General features: G+C 41.1%; 2 protein-coding genes and 2 long non-coding RNA genes across 9 annotated transcripts; 2 read left to right on the top strand and 2 right to left on the bottom strand.

Moving 5' to 3' along the window:
* The first annotated feature begins 118 nt into the window (after positions 1-118).
* On the top strand, positions 119-18,253 carry LOC105419927 (anionic trypsin-2-like). Of its 6 annotated transcripts, none has more exons than XM_029850491.1 (9): positions 119-142; positions 15,322-15,426; positions 15,557-15,618; positions 15,740-16,670; positions 16,765-16,939; positions 17,057-17,275; positions 17,371-17,432; positions 17,662-17,792; positions 17,868-18,253. In XM_029850491.1, exons 4-9 carry the CDS (start codon positions 16,631-16,633, stop codon positions 18,018-18,020), a joined length of 780 nt encoding a protein of 259 aa, XP_029706351.1. In that variant the 5' UTR covers positions 119-142; positions 15,322-15,426; positions 15,557-15,618; positions 15,740-16,630; the 3' UTR covers positions 18,021-18,253. The 6 variants fall into 6 exon arrangements, 4 of the variants coding, with proteins under 4 accessions (XP_029706351.1, XP_029706350.1, XP_029706352.1 ...); XM_029850490.1 differs by lacking the exon at positions 119-142 and adding an exon at positions 13,552-13,667; XM_029850492.1 differs by lacking the exon at positions 119-142 and having other exon boundaries at positions 15,129-15,426; positions 15,740-15,864; positions 15,944-16,670.
* LOC105419553 (uncharacterized) lies at positions 3,290-4,993 on the bottom strand. Its single transcript, XR_003891501.1, has 5 exons — positions 4,946-4,993; positions 4,298-4,473; positions 4,079-4,202; positions 3,868-3,996; positions 3,290-3,759 (listed from the first exon to the last, which is right to left on the bottom strand). It is a non-coding gene; the product is annotated as an uncharacterized lncRNA (long non-coding RNA).
* Positions 10,365-12,674, top strand: LOC115246489 (trypsin-1-like). The gene is made up of 6 exons (XM_029850495.1): positions 10,365-11,007; positions 11,199-11,373; positions 11,506-11,679; positions 11,838-11,899; positions 12,260-12,363; positions 12,452-12,674. The coding sequence occupies exons 1-6, from the start codon at positions 10,956-10,958 to the stop codon at positions 12,617-12,619; spliced, it is 735 nt and encodes a 244-aa protein (XP_029706355.1). The 5' UTR covers positions 10,365-10,955; the 3' UTR covers positions 12,620-12,674.
* A 1,927-nt stretch (positions 18,254-20,180) lies between the features above and the next one.
* LOC115253225 (uncharacterized) lies at positions 20,181-20,971 on the bottom strand. Its single transcript, XR_003891500.1, has 2 exons — positions 20,690-20,971; positions 20,181-20,449 (listed from the first exon to the last, which is right to left on the bottom strand). It is a non-coding gene; the product is annotated as an uncharacterized lncRNA (long non-coding RNA).
* Between the last annotated feature and the right edge of the window lie 1,531 nt (positions 20,972-22,502).

The following is a 22,502-nucleotide window of genomic DNA, read 5'->3' as shown; positions in this document are numbered from 1 at the left end:
AATGGAAATTTGCCTGTGGTGGAAAACTTTGTGGACAGTAGGCTTTTGATGTTAAATTCTCATTTAAAAAGGCACCAGGATTTTGAAGCTCAGCCATTCCACATGATGAGCCGCTTGACTTTTCTTCTCCTATTTGGCATTGGTAAGTTTCATTTTGATGATAGTCTGTTTCTCAGATGTTTGGTTGAACATGTAGGACCACCTTTTTTAGACAGTCCCCACATCAACTGCAATGCACATCACGGAATTGACATTCTATTGTCTTGTCACATCTTCTTAGCCACTCACCGGGAGGGTGCACAATGGCCGAAGGCAGAGTCCACCCTTGGATGAGTGCCCAGTTCACTGCAGGGACCTATATAAGCATTTGTGGGTTAAGTACCTTGCTAAAGGGTACCTTGGCAGTTCTCAAAAGGTGTTCTGGCACCTTAACCTAGCACCAGAACGCCTTCCATGCTGCTTCTGGTCTGCAGCTCGAACCGAGAACCCTCTGCTTCTCAGGCCAGTCCTAAACAGAGTGAGCGACTGTTTCTTCACATGCCATTGTCATACTGAATGATACAATTCTATTATTACTATAAGAACAACCTTGGCATTTACTCTGTACAAGTAGCACAACTTTGGACTTGCAGAAGAGAGTCATCGATGGACAAGACTGTGGGTCAAATGTTCAACAATAGCATATGTTAAAGTTGAAATAGAGCAACCCAGCAAAACCCTGCGTGAATCAACAAAAGACACAGACACAGGTAACCTTGCAAGGGAGAGCGAGCAGCAGTTCACTGTGGAACACCCTCCGACACTCTGCTGCCCCTCTACAAACCTCCTTCCTTTAGTCACATCAGCTCATTATCCATGTGGAATTTTCACCTCTTCTCAAGATGCTTTTAGGGTTTTAGATAACAATCTCACAGTAAATCTGGTGCTCTGGACAAGTGTACTAAATCAAGAGAGGTGAAAAACACTCTGTTCCTTCTTCATGCACTTAGGTGCTAAACATACAAATGCATTTAAATGATAACAATATAATTATTTTTTAATACACTATAATTATTCTCACATTTGTGTCCTGTTTATCGTTAAGTGCATCTAGATTCTCATTATCCATAATACATCTTTTCACTTTTATGAACTTTAAATGTATTACTTAATTTTCCGAGACAATACATTTCTTACACCCAGAGTTCAATGTGGGTGCAACTTAAGACATTTCAAACAGATCTTCAACATCATGCAGTGCATTAGTCCAATCTTCTTGTGAATCCACTTCCCCTTCATCCAGTAGAGGTCGTTCTTCCATCTGCAGCAAAGCACTAGTCACAGCCGAATCCACGAGCCGATCAATGCAACCCCGAACAAGAGGTACTACACAACAAGCTAATATGGCTAATACTATCACTACTATCCCTATTACTGCCTTGAACAACATCTTGAACAACAGTTCCCTCCATCTTAAAATCATGCTTGTAAACCAGTCTAATGAGGGACTGCCATCATCAATCATTGCCTTCTGTAATTTGGTCAAATTTTTCAGTGCGCTATCTATCAAGTGGTCATCTGCATCATTTTCTGGGACAAATGTGCAACAGTAATCTCCTACCATCGCGCAAACTCCTCCTCTGGATGCTGTCAATAGATCTAAGGCCATCCTTTTCTGCATAGTCATTAGTCTCAGCGCAGTCAGTTCTTCTTTAACTCCTGTAAGAGCAACCTTTGTCAAATTAGTAAACACTTTCAGTCTATAATCAACTGTTTCTAATTTTAATTTGTTCTTTGCCACACCTACCCAAGGAAACAGATAACAACTTTTTCTCCCTCTGTCCAGTGTTTAAACTCTTGTGGTACATCTGAGTCATGTGGTTTGTAATCTATATTTAAATCTCTCCTGCGACGCGACTGTGGAACGGTTCTGGCATTAGCAGCCTAAATTAGGCCTGTGTGATCATTGAGGTGGACCGGAGCGCACACTCCTGACCAGTTTGCTGGTAGGTGAGCATACGCGTTGTGTCCACAAAGCAACCAACCGTTGTTGATCAAATACGTGCCATTTTGTCCTGGTGTGCCTTGTGAATAGGTGCAAGTGCAAGTATAGCCACTTGGGCACAATTGTGTAGTCTTATTAAACATATAGGAATCACAATGACGATTTTGGACACATTCTTCATTACAGACTGTATAATTGCAGTTGGTTCGCCTTAGACAGGATGGTCGGTAAATCAGCGTCACACTTTGTTTCCAATCTGGATCTTTTGTTACCTTGCAGGGTGTATAGATGATCCTGCAAGTGTCAGCATGTAGCGATCCTAGTTGTGTCTGACCTTCTTGCGCATAACAGTATGTGTGATTACCCATAACCTGCACAGGGATTTTGTATTTTCTCACCCGCACGACGTGCAAAACCAAGTGTAGACAAGTGTAGACAAATTGTGGCAAAGTCAAGTTTTTTGACAGGGAACTGCGAGCATAAAGTGCCTAACTGCTCTTGGCATGTCAAATGTCCCAAATGGTTATAAATATCTGTCAAAATCTTTCATTGAAATGTAAGCCATCAAGCTATTGAGCCATCTGCTGGATGGAAAAATGAATGCAGGGCAAAGCGATGACGGTCTGTGGGTGTAGTAGTATTTGAACACACAAGTGATGTTATTTGTGCAGTCAGAAATTGAAAAGATGGTAAAGAATACCATGCCCGGGCCTGTTATTGCTTGCTGTAGTTGAGGAATAACATTTGTCATGCAAGAAAAACAGTGATGATGCTGTCATTGGTGTTGTGATCCAGGATTCCCAGTTGTGTTTGTCCTGCAGGGGGCGTGGTGGAGCCATGCTCCGGCCACCTGTTGGCGCACCTGCAGGACATCAGTGATCAGCCGCCTATTTAAGGCCTAAGACTCCGGCCTACCAGTGTCGGAGGATTTCGTGTGGCTAGGTGGATCCGGTAACTTTGTTGGTTTTTTTGAGATTTTTGTGGCTGCCCTTTTGTGTTTGTATAATAAAACCATTTTTTGGATTATTCATCACTGCGTCTTGCCTGCGTTCGGGTCCTAAACCACCACGAACCCTAACAATTGGTCCCTTGCAGGTTCCTACATTGTGGTGGCCCAGAAGACTTTGCCAGGTGTCTTGGAAATGGAGGCGTCCTATGTTTGGAAATGAATAAAGCACTGACTGTGATTAAAGAGAGGTGGCCCCACCCAGGTGACACTGAACAGCAAGAACACTTAATTTCCCAATGAGTGCTACAAAATAAAAATGAAAAAGCTGTGGCCATGACCTGTTGAGTCTTATTTTATTTTTTTAACTTATTGTCAAGTACAAAGAAGCATTTATTGTCAAGTGCAGTCAATAAAACACTCCAATTTTCTTTGCTTACACCTGGAAATGAGGTCCCAAAAGAATGTCCACAGCCCTTTGAAAGTCTGCAAAAGTGTCAAAAGTCTGGCCTTCGAGTCCTGGAGATGATGACTTTTTGCTGTTTGGACAGTATGTCTGAAACCACAGGATGAAACCACATCCTGTCATCCTTCAGGACCTTCCTCCACTTCATCTTTCCATGTTTGTCCTGAAAGGATGCGTTTTAGTGTAAGTTTTCGTATTGGCACACTTTAGTGTGGCGTCCCCAGGATATGGAGCAAAGAGTCACCTCGATGTGTGGTTCAGACGGCGATCTTGCCGTCAACGATGGAGTGGTGCGTCTGACGGACTTGTGTGCAGAAGCTGGCCAGCTCTGTTTTCCAGGTCTTTTGGCCTTTTCTGCTGCAGCTTTAGTGAAATGTGGGAGAAAAAGGCCAACGTAAACATAACTCATCTCAAATGTAGCTTCAGTCCTCACTGCGTTCTGAAAAGCTTGTGCATAATATTAACAATTACATTTCCCCCTGTCCATAAATGGCTCTGTCCACACACATCTCCAGGTGGCAGGAGACTTGCGAAAAGAACTCATCATTTATCGGTCCTCTCTCTGGCCGCTGCTTCTCTTTAACGTGGCGATCGACGATACTGAAATATCACATTTAATTATGAATCACTTAACGGGACAAGACTGAGCAAAGATTTATTTTGTTTAGAACAGCACACTTACTATTTAATGTAGCCAACATCGTTTTTCACCAGCCAGTGGAAGCTTTTGCCTCGGTACTTGCCAAAAGTCAGAATCCACTGCACCTCTGAGGGATTTTGGGTGACCAGGCGGCATCTCCTTTTAGCTGAAGACAAACGGTTATGTCTTTAATGCCACATTTGTCCAAGTAGAGTGAGTCAACTGAGCATCAAAACATATATTTGACCCTGATTACCTTACCTTCATCACAGGCAGTCTTAAGACATCTCAGTCCACTGTCATCAGTGGGCTGATGTGGTTTCGACTGGTCCCGTACCTCTTTTGAGGCCTTCAGAACGCACTGCTGCCATCCTGTGGCACACTTGTGTCCAGAATACACAGCGATGGCATTAATGGGTCCATTGCAGAAGGTTTATCTGAAAAACACAACCAAAGCAAAGTGTCATGTGCAAGCAAACAACTAACCAGAGATTACTACTGCCACCAAGCAAGGCACTTCCCAGGTACTTGCACTTGCTGCCCACATCTGGCTGCCCTCACCTTTCTTGGCTGTATTGTTCCCCCCATTTCCCACCTGACAAGGCTGTATTGTCCCTACACACTCATGGACATTCTTTTGTTTGTAACACTCAATAGGCATGTAGGTCACAACATTGAACGTAAACATTTAATTCGGAAACAAAGAAGGCAAACAAGCAATTCGAGCATGGAGGCACCTCAATAACACAATGTCTATAGATGCGATTAGCGACATTATCCCGCTAGCGAAAAGTTGTTTTTTCACGGACAAGGTTAGCTTTCGAGCACATTTACAGGTACTATTGCAAAGATATGCTTCCGAGCACGCAAAAAGCACGCAAATATGAAAGGAAAGACGGGCTGACTTACCTCAATTCAAATTTTCGCAGGTCGATTCCAGACGCGCTTATGCGCGGCCCTCTTATTGGGCTCGGATGATCGGGGGCCCGCCTTCCGGACCAATCGGAAGGCTTCCCCGTCTACACCTCGCTTCGTAGGTGTAGACTCCGGACCAATCAGAGGGCCAGGCTGTCTACACTCTGCCCGCAAGTGTAGACTCCGGGCCAATCGCGAGCCAGGACCGCCCCCAGTCTACAGTCTACATTGCACTCCGCTCCGTGGGAGATTTCCGGGCCCTTCATTGGTTTGGTGGTTACCCGTGGGGTGTGTACGGAGACCGGTAGCATTGAGCATACATAGCAATTTGAATGGTTTTGAGTGCGCGTCGTGAAGTTAGCATAGCGCCACCATGTGTTTAAGCTGTAAGTATGTGGCGATTCTCTACTTAGATGCAACCATGAATGTTCTAAGTGGTTGACTACAGTACGTTTTGTACGTGCATTTTGGCTATTTCGCTCTAAAGTAATATTCTGTCCTTGATTACCTCCCTCCTGTTGGAAGTTTCAAAGGCCGAAACTCACAAGTCCTGCCACCACAGCACTCACCACAACCAGGAAGAACAACTTTATTTCTTTTTCTCCTCTTCTCAGGTTCTGACAGGGTTCAGCCGTTGCTGGACCTATACAGGCCGTCAGCCATTTACGGACAAACCGTCACTGCTCCCTCGTTTTCACCTGGAAGTGTCCGTTGTTTCTTACAGTGGGAAAGATAAGCATCCACAATTTCGCTAAATCTAGACAATAAATCCATGATTTTCCTGTTTCATCCATGCATCTTCTAAACCTTGACTTAATCGTGCCATTTGCTCTCTCTACGAGGCCTGCACTCTGTGGATGATATGAGCAATAATTCTTTAAACTAATGTTCAATATTTGTCCTACCCTATCAATTATTTCATTCACAAAATGTGATCCATTGTCACACCAAACGACTTTTGGAACCCCAAATCTAGGTATAATTTCTCTACATAGTGCTTTTGCTACCGTTACTGCGTCTGCTTTTGCTGTAGGAAAAATTTCAATCCATCTAGTAAAAGGATCAATTAACACTAAGCAATATTTCTTTCCTTCACAGGGACCAAGTTCAATGTAATCCATATAAATTGTGTGAAAAGAATAGGATGGTATAGGTGTTTTACCTTTCTGTGGCTTAATACCTCCCTGAGGACTATGCTTCAAACAAATCGGACAAGCTAAACACAATTGTTTAGAGTAAGATTGAAATCCTATTGCATAGAACTGTGATTGTACTGCCTTCACCATCCCTCCTGTTGAGACAGGGCAAGGCCCATGGCTCACAATAGCCGCCCATCTATACATATTTCTTGGCAATACAGGTTTTCCATCAGGCATTGTGTAAATTCCATTCACTATCTTAGCACTGGTTTTTTCCACTGCTGTTTTTCTGTCTTGCTGCTGTGTGTTTGCATGTCCCTCAGAAATTGTCACGATTCAGTTTGGAATTTCGCTATTAATAGAAATATTTGTCTCTCTGCAGCTTCCTTCACAGTTGTTGCCCAATGTTGTGCTATCGTCCCCTTTTTTGTGTGCAGCACATTTACATACTGCGACAGCTTTTGGTAACATAATTGCAGACAGGAGCCTGTTAAGCAAGTCTCCATGTGTTATTTTCTTTCCTGTACTTGTTAACATGCCTCTATTTTTTCACTGATTTGCAAATATGAATAGTGTAGAGTGTGCATACTGGCTATCTGTATAAATGGTTACCTTTTTCCCTTTCATCAATTCACAAGCTCTGATTAATGCAACTAACTCTGCTGCCTGTGCAGAGTAGTGTGGTGGTAAGGCTTTTGCTTCCACTACCGTGTCTTTAGTGACAATAGCGTAGTCAGTTTTATTAGTGGTCTTACTTATCTCCATGCTGTTGCATCAATACAGAAGTCATATATTCTCCTTTACAATCTACTGTTTGTCTAAATGACTTAGAATAATCAGGAAATGCTAAAGTTTCAGTACTTATCAGTATCTGTTTTATTGTGCTGACCACTTCATTTGCTTCTGGTGTCCATTTAATCTTGTCCTACATTGATATTTGTTCTGTGTATAATAATGCTTGTAAAGGAGCTACCTTTTCAGCATAGTCACAGATCCATGATCTACAAAAATTGATCATACCTAAAAATGACATCATTTGTTTCTTTGCCACTGGTCTAGGTGCATTCATGATTGCCTGCTTCCTGTCTAGGAGGATATTTCTTCCTTCAGCATTCAGACTGTGTCCTAAATAGGTTACTTGTTGTTTTACTAACTGAAACTTCTTCTTACTCACTTTGTGGCCTTAATTTGCTAAGAATTCTAGTAGTGCAATTGTATCTATCCAACAGTGTTCTTCTGTATCTGACACTAGCAATATGTCATCCACGTACAGGAGGATCTGACTTCCTTTTGGTGTGTTAAATTTTGACATGCAGGATGACATTACTTGTGAAAATATGGTTGGACTTTCACAGTAACCTTGTGGCAATCTAGTCCAAGTATATTGTTTACCTTGGAAAGTAAATGCAAACCAAAACTGACTGTCTGGGTGCACTGGAATTGAAAAGAATGCATTACTGATGTCTATTACAGAAAATAACTTTCCATCTGATCTTATATCATTTAAAAGTGTAGATGGATCTGGAACTATGGGTGCTCTCTGAATTACTGCGGCATTTACTGCTTGCAGATCTTGCACTATCCGCCATCCATTAGATGGTGGAGCTTTCTTAACTGGAAACAATGGTGTATTTACAGGTGAGTCATTGCTTTCTCTGATGACTCCAGCTTTCAATAGTGACTGTAAGACCGGTTTTATCCCCTCCTGTGCATCAGGTTTAAGGGGATATTGTCTCTGATGAGGCCTATAATCACTCTTTGGTCTGATTTTAACTGGTTCTGCTCCTTTAATCAATCCTACATCTGCAGGTCCTTCTGACCACCATTTAGGAGATAGTGCACTTAGCCTCTCTTCCTCTTTTCCTGTTAAGATAAACAAACCTCATGTCTGTTCATGGCCAACACGGACATGTTGCGAGGTTGTGAAAGCCACTCTTTGTTTCAGCGTGACCTTCCACACTCTGTATCTGGGGTTGTACCATCTACCTGGACCCTCCTGTTTCCAATCACTCAAGGCTGACCACATTCTTGCTTGACATCCTAATTGCCTCCACGTCCCATCCTTTGGCTTAGATATTGATATACGTACAGTATGTGTGACTGAGCCTGGAACGTGATACAAAGTTGTTGATGATGATGGCAGGCAGCTTATCATTATCACTGCAGTTTCTTCACGAACATAGACATCTTGTGCAATGCCCGTAACCGTCTTTGGCAGCTGAGCAAACTTCTTGTCATACCTTGGATCTGGCGGTCCACCATAATGCATGGTTACATGCAGTGTATGTGGATTGTGCCATTCAGCTGTGTCTAACAAAAGCTCATATATTTTATCTTTTACAAATCTAACGAAATTTGCTGGACCGGCATTTTCTACGACATCTAAGGTCCAATAGGGTACTGGCTCATCCAGGCCATCCAACATGTTTACTTTTGCAGTGTGACGGCTCTGTCGTGTCTCACTGTTGTCGGGGCTGGCTGGAAGAGCAATTCCCTGGCTGACCTGCAGGGGGAGTGCCAAGCGTTTCCAGTCGACCCAGCATGTTCACCTGCTCACCTGTGGCCCATCTGCTGGGATTGGCTGCCTGACGGGACCAGGTATAAAACCTGTCTGGAGAGCGTCGAGGAGGCCCCCTCTCGTCCTCTCTGGTGTGCTGCAGTGGAGTTCGTCATGGCCGCAGGAGTTTGGAGTTTCCCTCTTTGTGACTATTTGGACTTTTCTGTTTTATATTCCACTGGGTTCTTTAATAAATGTTATGTTGGGTTGAAAATCCTCATCGTTGGTCTCCCCATTTGTATGTCATGGCTACCTTGAGCCAAGTATTCGTGACAGCAGTCATGCGCTGGATTTTAATTTGTCCTTTCTTCCCTGGTAACAATGCAATCCTCAACTGAGAGATTAAGTCACGTCCTAATAGATTGACTGGACATTGTGGTGACAGAATCACTTGAGTCTTAGCTCGTAAACCCGACACTGGGTCTATAATATTTACATCTTCTGACAGTCTTGCTTTATTTACAACTCCATTTGCTGATCTCACTCCCTTTGTGTTTGTTGATTTCCTAATGTGTGGGACAGCATCTTTTACAACTGTCTTTCCTGCCCCAGTATCCACAAGAAACCATAACAAAACTCCTTCAACTTCTAACTGAATTTCTGGTCTTTTAATATTTACACTAAAAATCTCCTCAAGATTCACTTCTACCTCCTCGTCATGTGTCCCATGGATGAGACTTATCCTCCCCTTTATTCTCTCTTCTCTGTCTTTCCTCATCTGCCTTCCTTTTCCTGCAATCTCTTGCCCAGTGGCCTGGCTTGCGACAATAATGACAACTATCATCTCTACTCTGTCCACTTTGACATCTTCCTCTGCCTCTGCCGTGACCTCTTCCTCTTTGTTCATAGTAACATGCTTCAACTTCATCTTCTAGAAATATTTCACTACTTTTCTTTCCCTTTTTCTTCTTATTTATGTGCCTTTCTGCGTGCATAGCATGGTTTTCATATTCATTTACAGATGCTGTAGGGAATCCTATTATGTGCTTCTCTACGAAGTTTTTTATTTCTGTACGTGTACCATTATGGAGTGCTATTTTTAATTGCTGTTGATATGGCCTGTTGTCATTATCAGAGAACGGAATGCCACTTCTCTGACGGAACACATCTCTCATTCTATGAGAATATTCTTTATATGATTCATTTTCTCTCTGCTTGCACCTTCCTATGGCACTATAATCAGCACAGGGTGTGAATTTACCTCTCATTCTCCCAAATACACCATCAATTTGAAAGTATCCTGACCTGTGCTATTCGGAGTAAATTATTCCTTCTTGTCTAGATCATTGAACATGAATGCAGACAGATGCTCTGCTTGAATCCAGGCTTTACAACCTCACACCAGGTGTTCTTTTTCTATTATCATGGCACTGAATACTGACTAATGTTTGAGTACAAAATGCGGTTAACTGTATGTAAATCTGCTAAGTGATATGTAGATTGACATGTATGTGTGTTCACCACATGAACAGTGGGAACCATGGTGTTCCGAGCATTTGTTAATAAAATTTAATCTACTGTCTAACTATGAGGCAAAGTTTTGTTTGACCAAATTCATGGGCCTCAAGGTCATCTCCTGTGATAAACCTGGAAAATATTCTCCCAAGTAACTGACGTAGACTTCAGAAGATATTATTATTGACCTTCTCTCGGCATATTAAAGTTGACAGTATGACACTGTCATTCTCATTTGTTTTCAAATCCAAGTCAGTCAAAAAGGATGAACAATTATTACATTGCTATCTTTTCAAAGAAGATAAATATTCTCTTTGTTAGTTTTTCTCCCTTCAACTTTTTGCCATCACTGATAACTTACTGATAACTTACTGTACTTACACTGAAGTCTTCAAGTCATCCTCATCACACAGGACCCATAATGAGGCTTAAACCACTCAGCCATCTCCTTGTTTGCTCTTTAACCCCTCGACTCAAGTGTTGTCAATTACCCACAAATTGCGACCACTAAAATGCGTGTATGTAATCCTAATCTCCTGTTGTCTCTAATTTGCATTTTTCCATGTGCTGTAATAAAATTAACCATTTCCACTTCATTTAGCATCTGCTTGAAAAAGAAAAAACAGAAATATATAATTTTTTTATTTGAATTGCTTATAAATGAAACATAAATATATTTCCTCTGGTGCCCCAGTTTGTCCCTATTCAAATCCATTGCAGGGGCGTACAGCTGCCATCGGTGCTATGCTAAACACCCAACTTTGTGGACAATTGGATTTGTGTTTGTGAACTTGAAGGAGGGAAGTGGAGGATCAAAGATATAAAAAGCTCCACTGTTCCAGCTTGAGGGCAGATGTTGGACATGATGACTGTCCTCACAAGTGTCATCTTTTTGCTCCGGTTTGGTAAGTGACCATTCAACATCTCGTAAATGTGGCATCAGAACTGTTACTGTGAGATTTCAAAGTAGGCAAAAGCCATTACATTTGTTTTCACATTTATTTTAATCTCCATTTTGGATTTTTATACAGGGGGTACAAGACGGTTTATTAAAATCAGGAGGGTCTGTATTTACATTGGACTTTCTTTTTTCCAGGTATTACACTGAGTGCAGTATTAGACCTGCATAAGAGAATCATTGGAGGTCAAGACTGCGGGCCACAGCAGCACGACTATCATGTAAAATTAATTGACTATGATGGTGAACTAGTCTGTGGTGGCTCTCTGATCTCAGAATGGTGGATTCTGACATCAGCACACTGCTGGGAGTGGTAAACAAAATCATCCATCTTCTTGGCAAATTCAGATCTTCAGCATCCATGATTGAATCATTACGAATGCTCTTCCCCAATCTGCTCACTCTCTCTTTTTTTTAAGTTATTCTGCCTTTTCTTAATTTTCAGGGTTTTGAAAGTAATCATAGGTGTGCACCCAGGTCCAGGTCAATTGATGATCATTCAAGAACCACCTCACATTTTTGAGGAGAATAACATTTACCATGACATTATGCTACTTAAGCTGCCTAAACGCGCTGTCAGACGAACTATTGGCATTCTTGGTTGTACAAGGCCGGCTGTGTAAGTTACCATGCCTTATTTCTAGCTACACAATTTCAGCTATAAAACTCATCACAAACTGAAGAACAAGGCAGCAGTTATTAACGCTCATTTAGAATAGTTCAAAAACCTGCTTAAAAGTTATTTAGATGTGTTTTCTTATTGATATTTTCCTCCAGAGGTGAAATTCTTGAGACTGCGGGACTCGCAGCCATGACTACAGCCCCACAATTCAAAAGAGGTGATTAATGTTTTCAGTGTGTTTTTTGAGGTTGATGTTTGACTTTGGAAACAAAACACACATTACAACAAGTCTGAGGATCAGTGAGGTGCATAAATTAAGACCATCAGTGAGTCAGATGCATTCTAATACCAGTAACTGTCCCTGACCTTCATGGCAATAAATGAGCAGCCTATTTAAAGCACAAATAACAAACTTCAAATGATGGTTAGAACAGAATATGGAAATTTTGAGACTGTTTAGATCACACAACTAACTTGAATGAATGTTTAGAAAATATACTACTGAATACTTGAGCAAACCTAAAAAAACCCAACTGTTATTTCTTATTTAGAAAGTAATGAAGCGATTACCCTCCAGTGTGGACGAATCCAATTAAGGGTTATGAACTGAAAAGTTTGAAAGATACAATATATGAAGCGCACACTTTGACAGCTGACAGTAATCCAGTGGACCTGTCACCAGTGAGTAGTGAGACTATTTTTACTATTTAAAATGATTGCAAAGAATAAACAATATTCTTACATGAATTAACATAAATGTCTCTGACAGGGGGACTCTGGAGGAGGAGTGGAGTACCAGGGTGCCATTTATGCTCTTAATACAGCGATAAGTGATTCAGTTACTGCCTTTTCTGGAACCGATGCCATTTCACAGTTAATATGGCACTCTAGCGCTGTATTAACTTTGATTAAAAAAATTCTTGACAACTGTTGCTAAATACTAATATTATTCCCTTTAACAATAAAGCATATCAATGGACTCTTGGCTGTACTGTTTGCATTTGTTTTTCTGTAATGCTGCTGATTTTGATTATGCTTTGAAATTGCATTTTTAGTTATAAACCAATGTGTTTTATCAAATTAATCATACATAATATATCATCCCATAATTAATCAGGAGCTCTGAACAGATCAACAAGGTTTACCAGCCAGTATCACTTTCTGGGCAACCTTTTCAAAGGGTGTAGCTAATGAGCCAGTCAGAAAAGCAGTTTCTCAGTTTTAGTTTTATTCTTGGGAAATGAACATGTTTAAAGTTAGGTTGCGGTCAGAAACACATATCCAGAAAACTTTGATTACGTGCACATTTAAAACCACCATATAAATGACCATTTCACCGAAGCAAACAAGTGTATTATATTATATACATATAATTCATATATCATATCACAGAGTGCTGAACGGTTGAAAAAGCGTTTAAGCTTCGTCATTTGTGAGATTAAACCGTGAAACTCGTCACATATGCCTAATCCTTCGCACGCCATCAGAATATTCTTTTTTTCAAATTTAAATAAATGTTGTAAAGAGTGACAGAAACATAAATGTTGTGATTACTAACAACGAGGCCCTCGGGTATGCTTGAGGGCTCCCTTTCAAGCTCTATCATTTACGCCCATCTTGGTGTTGCTCATGATGGACAAAGGAGGCCCAGAAGTTTGTTAATGCCCCATTAAGCAACTCTGGTTAGGACCCACAAGTTTGTCTACCTGTGTCTGCCTCCTGAGACGCAGGCTTGCCCGGCAGGCACAATGGGTCTAGTCAGCTGTAATTCCACGTTCATCTGATGAACCACTCTATCTCCGACATTTTTTTTCCATTTTTGGTAATGTGGGAGTAACTTGATAATGGAAATTTGCCTGTGGTGGAAAACTTTGTGGACAGTAGGCTTTTGATGTTAAATTCTCATTTAAAAAGGCACCAGGATTTTGAAGCTCAGCCATTCCACATGATGAGCCGCTTGACTTTTCTTCTCCTATTTGGCACTGGTAAGTCTCATTTTGATGATAGTCTGTTTCTCAGATGTTTGGTTGACCATGTAGGACCACCTTTTTTAGACAGTCCCCACATCAACTGCAATGCACATCAGGGAATTGACATTCTATTGTCTTGTCACATCTTCTTAGCCGCTCACCGGGAGGGTGCACAATGGGCGAAGGCAGAGTCCACCCTTGGATGAGTGCCCAGTTCACTGCAGGGACCTATATAAGCATTTGTGGGTTTAGTACCTTGCTAAAGGGTACCTTGGCAGTTCTCAAAAGGTGTTCTGGTACCTTAACCTAGCACCAGAATGCCTTACATGTTGCTTCTGGTCTGCAGCTCGAACCGAGAACCCTCTGCTTCTCAGGCCAGTCCTAAACAGACTGAGCTACTGTCATTCACATGCCATTGTCATACTGAAGGATAAAATATTATTATTACTATATTAGCAATCATAAAAATAACAACTATTATTATTATTATTGTTATTCTTATTGTCACCAGCAACACAACTAGGAGTTCACCTTGGCATTTACACTGTACAAGTAGCACAACTTTGGACTTGCAGAAGAGAGTCGTTGATGGGCAAGACTGTGGGTCAAATGTTCATCAATAGCATGTGATAATCATATCTATTCATGGTGAACTGGTCTGCTCTGGATCTTTGATCAAGGACTGGTGGATCTTGACCCTGGCTCAAAGCTGGATGTAGTAGGAAAGTGACAAATTTACTTTATAAATTAATTATGCTACACATCGGCATTATTTTATGTACATTCCACACTTGACTGTCATCCTTGACCATACTATTCTAAATCAAATCAAACTTTATTTATATAGCATCTTATACAATCAAAATTGTTTCAAGGTGCTTCACAGAATCCCAACAGTGGCAAGGAAAAACTCCCCTTTAACAGAAAGAAACCTTGAGCAGGACCAGGCTCATGTAGGGGGACCCTCCTGCTGCTGGCTGGCTGGGTAAAGAGAGAGGAGAGGAGAGGAGAGGAGAGGAGAGGAGAGGAGAGGAGAGGAGAGGAGAGGAGAGGAGAGGAGAGGAGAGGAGAGGAGAGGAGAGGAGAGGCACAGAGCACAGAAACACACACAAAAATACACTATACAACGGGTCAGCGGGGCCGGAGGTCATCATGCAGCTCCGAAGGCGGCGATACCTGTAAATGAATAGAGAGGGGGGGAGCAGAAAAACTACACAGGAATCAGCATAACTAGTCTGCTTGATGAGGATTAGGAGAGGAGAGGAAACCATGACCCAGTGGGGTGACAGAGGCCTGTCAGGTAAATCATGTTTCCGGACCCCGGCAGCCTTGGCCTATAACAGCATAGCTAAGATGTGACCTAATGATTAGAGGACCCCCTAAGTATGATAATTTGTTTGTCTATGATAGTAACTGGAACTACAGAATTAGTAACAATAAGCTTTTTCAAAGAGGTAGGTTTTAAGTCTGATCTTAAAAGTAGCGATGGAGTCCGCCTCCCGTGCCTGGAAGGGAAGCTGGTTCCATAGCAGGGGGGCCTGTTAGCTAAATGTTCGGCCCCCCATTCTACTCCGAGAAACTCTGGGAACCACAAGTCTAAGATGATGTTCTATTAATGTTCTGCTAAAAACTTTTTTGTAAGTCATTTTAGGTGTACATCCATGTCCAGGTTGGCAAATAATCATCAATGAACTGCCTGCAATATATTAGGATACCAGTGGGCACCATGACATCATGCTACTAAAACTACCTTACCGTACTCCCATCCAGCTGGGTAAGAACACACTTCTGTCCATTAATGAATCCAAAACCTTTTAGAGGAAAAGATTGTGGAAATATTTAATTGAAATAAACCTTGAATTCTTTTTTCAAATAATCATTGCTTTACACAAAATCATTTTCAGTGGTACTAATGTTGAGGTGGTATGACATGGCTCCTGACTTACAGGCCCAAGTCAAGACAAAGGTAAGGATTATATTGTTGTTATCATTGGACATTTCATCTGGTGCAAATGATTGAGTAGTTCTAGGGGAAATTCTCCATAATGACATGATGGAGAGACTGAAAATGACTTTTTTCTGAGAAGAAATGGGTGAAGCAGATTCTCTCCAGTGTGGAAACATTGAGGTCCTTGGCTCTGGCTGTTTTCCCATCGTATAATATCAAGCACATTATTTCTGTGGCCAATCTAGTCCAGCAGACACATCTCCGGTAATATAATTTACATTATAATTCACACTCAAATAAAACTATCTCTAAATGACATTTATCTCATGTATGAAACTCACAGAAGGACGAGGGTGGAGGAGTGGTCATTGAGGAAGTAATTTATGGTGTTCATTCAGTAGATATTATTCCCACTGCCCATACTGGACTGGCTATGTTCGTGGATGTTTGTTACTATTTAGTGTGAATCACAAATGTCGCCGTATGAAAGGTTTGTCTAACATGCCTGAAATTTTACAAAATATTTCAATTAACAGCCAACGTGTCCACCCTCTGCAAGTCTGAGACTGATGTGAGTTAACCTTAAACAACAATTGAGGTCCTGCTGAGCGTTTGTTTTAGGCTTACCTCATTTTTTTAAACCTGCAAGTCATCACCGCAGAGGGGGGACTGTTACAATAGAAGGTCCATAAGGACCAATTCATGCTAAACACACGAGAAAGTGTTCAATGTCCCAAGTATTGTTATATTCAATTACACCTGTATTGTACTGGTGAGTTCAAACACAGGACAAATCTAGCGAATAAAAAGACATAATCAACATTAGCAAAGGTTTTATTTCACAAACATTGATTCCTCTTTACGTTATAGTAACACAATAAAGAGTTTGGCCTAAGTCACTTATCATGATATGAGATTAGAGGTTTGCATTTAATTTTAGAGTCTATGCAAATAAACCTTTGTTGGGTGATAAGTAACTTGACGAGTATATAAGAAAACCTTGGCACACAAGCAGGTACCGGTATTTGAAATGGCTATGATCACAAATCTCCTCTTTGTGCTCGCATTCGGTGAGTAAGATGTATAATATGAGTAATATTTTAATTAAGTTTTTATTATTGTGCTGTCCTTTACAACATCTTTTGCTGTGACCTTTTTCTTTAGGGCTGACAGTGACCACAGAGGTGGATCTACATAAGAGAATCATCGCTGGGAGAAACTGTACAGATGAAGAACGCCCATATCATGTAAAATTTCAATATGCCTCTGGTTGTAATCGCTGTGGAGCCTCTTTGATCAGTGATCGCTGGATCCTGACAGCAGCTCACTGCTGGAATAAGTGAGGAAATAACTTGATTTTTATTATTGCAACACTGACAGTGATCATTTCATTTAATGGGTACATTTAAATAACATAGTCACGTTGATGAACTTCAGTATTCAATGACTTCAGTAGTTATGTTTTTCTTTTAAACTTCATCTATTTTAGTTCTATCCCCATGCGAGCAATGTTAAGTCCACATCCTGGGCCAGGACAGGAAGCACGATTCTTCCAATCACCTTATTTTTTAAATAACGAGTCTGGCCGACCTGACATCATGTTGTTGAAACTAGAACAAAAAACTACAACTCCATATATATCTCTGCCTAACTGTACAAAGAGGCATATACAAAAGTAAGTTTTATCCTCTTCCTAATTTCTTAAGAGCTTAATTCTTTCAGAACCAAATAAAAATGAAACTCAAACCAATATTTTTTTCTGGATGTTAGGGGAGATGTGGTGCAGATCGCAGGATATGGATATACTGAAGTGGACTGTAACATGACAAAAGGTCTGATGATTCTGTTTCTGCTTACAACTGATATGAGCACATTCTTGAGAATGATTATTGATTTGTATATTATGCATATTTACCAATAACTGACAGAGAGTTAAAGCCTTGTTTTCAGCTTACAGTTAGAATGGATTTATCATTCATCTTTAAATACAAATTGGTTTATTTCATCACTGTATTTAAGTTACGTAGCAAAATAAGATCATTCTAATCTTTTCTTTTTTAGTCCGTAGTGAACCACAGGTTCTTCAGTGTGCAGACTTCAAAGTTAAAAACAGGCAACCATATACATATGGAGGAGACAACCTCACTACACAAGTTTTCGATGTCAACACCGACCAGGCTGACCCCTCCCCAGTGGGTTTTTAAAGATTTTATACATGTCATGTTTCAAATAAATATCACACTTATCAAAGTTCATCTCTGTGACAGGGTGATTCTGGCGGCGGAGTGGTGTTCAACAATGCCATCTATGGAGTTATTATAGAAGCTGGACATACTACTGCTCATGTTGTAGAAGCTTCATTTGTGGATGTCTGTCACTACATCGACTCGATCAAAGAAATCATGGCACGTCATGCGTGATTAGCTCACTAGCATGTTTTACACATCTAAACAAGTGACCAGTCATTAAATTTGCATCTGATTACTCTGCATTTAATTGATTTTCTTTCATGCCCAATGATGTTTCATCCTTTGACGTTGAATGTGATCCTTCAGTGTCATTTCTTGAGCACTGTGTTCCAATCACCAGCGTGATCGCAGGTGTAATTATGACAAAATAACTGCTTCAATAAATGCTTCAACAGCAAACTATATCATGTGTTTAGTGGTTATTTCAATTATGAAATCAGCATTTTGAAAGTAAAACAAGAGAATTTCCCAGAACATTTCCCTGCTATAGCAGATACAAAGTGTGTGAACAGAGACCTTTAAAGTTGTGTGAACAGAACAGTTTGTGTGTTTGAGTCTTTTAAATACACACTGATATGGAAATGGTCACTTGTGCAGCTGTAGTGTGGTTCTAAAATACAATGCATTATCACATTCTGAGGCAAACATATCAAAGCTTGGCCATCATGATAACCCAGGTAAATACACGAAAATAACTTGATGGAGGGAGGCTAAATTGAAGTTTTTTATTTTTTTATTTCTTCATTGTCTAAAATGTTATGTTACGTTTTAAAAACTTGATGACCTGATGCTTCAGGTTGTTCACATGTTCTCACCATTACAATTATCTAGAAAACTTACTTTATTATCATGACTCTTTGTCCACATATGATGACAACATCATTTACAATACGGCTGTGGTGGGTTTCATCTACAACAACGACGAGAGGGCATACACGAGCAAGATCTGGCACCTGCAGCTCAACAGCTCGGCTGAACATCAGCAAGCACATGATCGTAGACTTCAACTGGCAGGAGCAGAGAAACAAACGTTACCAGCTCAACAGCAGCGAAACGCCGGTGGAGAGGGAGGAAAGCTTCAGATATCTTGGGATCATCTCTGAGTATCTGACATGGTCTAAACTAGGGGTCACCAATGCAGTACACCATGTGCCCGCGGGGGACCACTCAAGGCACCTCCACAGCATGCTCTAAAAATAACACTGGTCACAATAGAAATGAATATAATTTTTTAAAGGTGCATTAATTTTTTGAACAAATGCTTACATTAATGCAGATTTTTAAACAATGTTATATAATGTTAAAATAAAACATAAAAAAAATTCATATAGGCTATAATGAAGTCGTCTCATTTGAAGTCAAAGGTCATTAGTGCGCAGTCAGCACACCTTTTTCCAGACACAGCGAAGCGATGATGAGGAGTTAGACTGCTTGTAGTTTAGCCCCAAAAATCATGACAGAAAAGCAAAAAAGGACATACTATTTCCACAGTGATTGGGAGAAAGAGTTCTTTTTTACATTGTTCAAAGAAAAATGTTGGCGTCTCATTTGCGGGAAGACAGTTGCTGCCCCAAAATTCAATGAAAAAAAATGCTACAGAAGTTAGCGGCAGTAACAACGAATGGGGCTTCCAGCCATGACAGGCCAGCATACAGGATTCATTACACAATGAAGAAATGATCCAGACTTCCCAAAATTTCTACAATACAACTGCATCATTCATCAGCAGGCGATATGTGTGAAAATGACTTTGATCATCTGATGACCCTGTCGTGAAGATCATAAATAGGATCTGCTCCAAAGCTAAACAACACAGAATGTTTAAGATGCTATTGGATGAGCTATCTGCTGAATATAATGACCTTTTATTACACACAGAAATCCGATGGTTCAGTAGGGGATGTATTCTGCAGCTTTTTTAGTCACTTCACTTTGGGTAAAATTGAAAAGTTCATGCAGTCAAAGGGGGAAGACGCATCGCTGCAAACTTCTACACCTGCACAGTAGAGAGTATCCTTTTGGGCTGTATCAGCTTTAACCTTGACTTACTGGCCATCAGGTGCATAATTTGCTCAGTTGAGAGTATCATCAGAACTACCCTCCCCAACGTACAGGACAAAGTAAGAATTGTCATCTAGTCCCATGGTGATGCACAAATGTGCGTGATCAAATTATGTGAAATGTTTTCAAAATGATGGCTCCCCTTCAATAATCAGACATCCCATCAATCAGTCATAGTATATTGACCTCCAGGGGACAATGTGAGACAGACAATATTGCAGCAGATGGTAAAACATACAGTCAGATACTCCAGTGTTACCCCCCAAGACATAAATCTTGCAATAAATCTTTTATTTTATAATCACAGGTTACATTTAGTATGAATTATATCTAACTGGTACATAATCTAATGGTGCATAGAAATATCAATAATATGTGTTGAATATGGAATGTAGCAATGTGTAAATTGAAGCATTTTTATTTTTAAAAAAGTATGCACATCTCATTTTAAAGTCAAAACATTGTTGGCTGCAGTTATTACAACAATAATACTGAGAGCTTTGGAGTTAACAGTTGCATCCAGGGTCAGGAGTGGAAACCTAAAATGACAAAAATACATGCGTGCATTGATATTTCTTTGTAATCTGAATCCTAATCTAACATGCTGGGACAGAATCACACATTGTCCCTGTAAATGAGTCAATTCCAGAATTCTGAAGGATTGTGTGGATACATTTTAAACCCTGTAATAAGAAGTAACTGTAATACAGTTTGAAATAATAACACTCCTTTTTTCCTGTAAATAACCCCCCTTTCCTCAATGTTAACAAGATTCTTACCATTTACAGCAGCAAGCACGACTTTTTCTTGACCTTTGTGGGCTGTGGGCAGAGGACTGCCCGAATGGCTTCATCAAACACAGTCTTCAGACCCCGCTGGGTCAAGGCCGAGCACTCCAGGTATTTCACTGCATCTGTATAGAATGTGCAAGAAAGGGAGTAACACACTGCAGGAAAATTACCACAGAAACAGTCCAGCTGTTGCTGCAAAGACACAAAATCTATAAAAAAAAACAAAACAGCAGAGTAACAGTCACCAAATCCCATGAATTTTTGCCAATAAGTGGAAATGTGTGTTCAAATGCAGTTTTATTATCAGTTAATTGTCAAAAGAAAGATGTTTTTCAGTATTTAGACTTGTCAACCTCCGTACATACATGTCCATACTTTCTTATTTCATAGGAAAGTACAGGCCTTTAGATTCAGATTCAGATTTATTTATTGCCATTGTTCATGTAGTACACAGTATTACACAAGCTAGGAATTTGTCTCGGTGTGACGCTGCAACATTCAACATAGAGAAGACAATAAACACTAGAATAAGATAAATAAAATAAGACATATATATAAGACATATATCCATCCATCCATCCATCCATTCTCTGCCGCTTATCCGGGGTCGGGTCGCGGGGGCAGCAGCCTAAGGAGAGAATCCCAGACTTCCCTCTCCCCAGCTACTTCCTCTAGCTCATCCGGAGGGATCCCCAGGCGTTCCCAGGCCAGTCGAGAGACATAGTCTCTCCAACGTGTCCTGGGTCTCCCCGGGGGTCTCCTACCGGAGGGACATGCCCTGAACACCTCACCAGGGAGGCGTCCAGGGGGCATCCTGACTAGATGCCCAAGCCACCCCATCTGGCTCCTCTCAACGCGGAGGAGCAGCGACTCTACTCCGAGCTCCTCCCGGATGGCAGAGCTTCTCACCCTATCTCTAAGGGAGAGCCCAGCCACCCTACGGAGGAAGCTCATTTCAGCCGCTTGTACCCGGGATCTTGTTCTTTCGGTCATGACCCAAAGCTCATGACCATAGGTGAGGGTAGGAACGAAGATCGACCGGTAAATCGAGAGCTTCGCCTTTCGGCTCAGCTCTCTCTTCACCACAACGGACCGGTGCAGAGCCCACATTACTGTGGACGCCGCACCGATCCGCCTGTCGATCTCCCGCTCCATTCTTCCCCCACTCGTGAACAAGACCCCGAGGTACTTAAACTCCTCCACTTGGGGCAGGATCTCCTCCTTTACCCGGAGAAGGCACTCCACCTTTTTCCGGTTGAGAACCATGGCCTCGGATTTGGAGGTGCTGATTCTCATCCCAGCCGCTTCACAGGCGGCGGCGAACCGATCCAGTGATAGTTGGAGGTCACGGGCCGATGAAGCCAACAGGACCACATCATCCGCAAAAAGCAGAGACGCGATCCTGAGGTCACCAAACCGGATCCCCTCAACACCATGACTGCACCTAGAAATTCTGTCCATAAAAATTATGAACAGAAGACATATATATATATATATATATATATATATATATATATAAGACATATATATATATATATATATAAATAGTAAGGAATAGGTAATGTGTATTCCTATAATGTGCAAGAGCAGCAGTTAAGTTAAGGTTAGAAGTCCACAGTGCAGGTCAATGCAAAAGTAATGTATTGTTCATGAGTTCGACTGGCTGCTGTACATGGTGCTTAAGTGATCAGTCACTTGGTGTTCAGCAGCCTGATGGCAGAGGGGAAGAAGCTGTTCATGTCGCGGGAGGTTTTGGTCCGAATGGACCGTAGTCTCCTGCCTGAGGGGAGGGGGGAAAACA

The sequence above is a fragment of the Takifugu rubripes genome, chromosome 17 (genome assembly GCF_901000725.2).
Source record: "Takifugu rubripes chromosome 17, fTakRub1.2, whole genome shotgun sequence".
NCBI lineage: Eukaryota > Metazoa > Chordata > Actinopteri > Tetraodontiformes > Tetraodontidae > Takifugu > Takifugu rubripes.
Note: the sequence above shows the minus strand (reverse complement) of the source record. Positions and strands in the feature narration are given on the sequence as shown.

What these genes read in the sequence shown, in the direction of transcription:
- LOC105419927 (XM_029850491.1), top strand. Translation starts at nt 16,631, where the DNA reads ATGGCTATGATCACAAATCTCCTCTTTGTGCTCGCATTCG. An exon ending in CCTCTTTGTGCTCGCATTCG is followed by an intron (nt 16,671 to 16,764) that starts GTGAGTAAGATG and finishes CTTTTTCTTTAG; the next exon opens with GGCTGACAGTGACCACAGAG. An exon ending in GGACTGTAACATGACAAAAG is followed by an intron (nt 17,433 to 17,661) that starts GTCTGATGATTC and finishes TTTCTTTTTTAG; the next exon opens with TCCGTAGTGAACCACAGGTT.
- LOC115246489 (XM_029850495.1), top strand. Translation starts at nt 10,956, where the DNA reads ATGTTGGACATGATGACTGTCCTCACAAGTGTCATCTTTTTGCTCCGG. An exon ending in CATCTTTTTGCTCCGGTTTG is followed by an intron (nt 11,008 to 11,198) that starts GTAAGTGACCAT and finishes TCTTTTTTCCAG; the next exon opens with GTATTACACTGAGTGCAGTA. An exon ending in ATCCAGTGGACCTGTCACCA is followed by an intron (nt 12,364 to 12,451) that starts GTGAGTAGTGAG and finishes TGTCTCTGACAG; the next exon opens with GGGGACTCTGGAGGAGGAGT.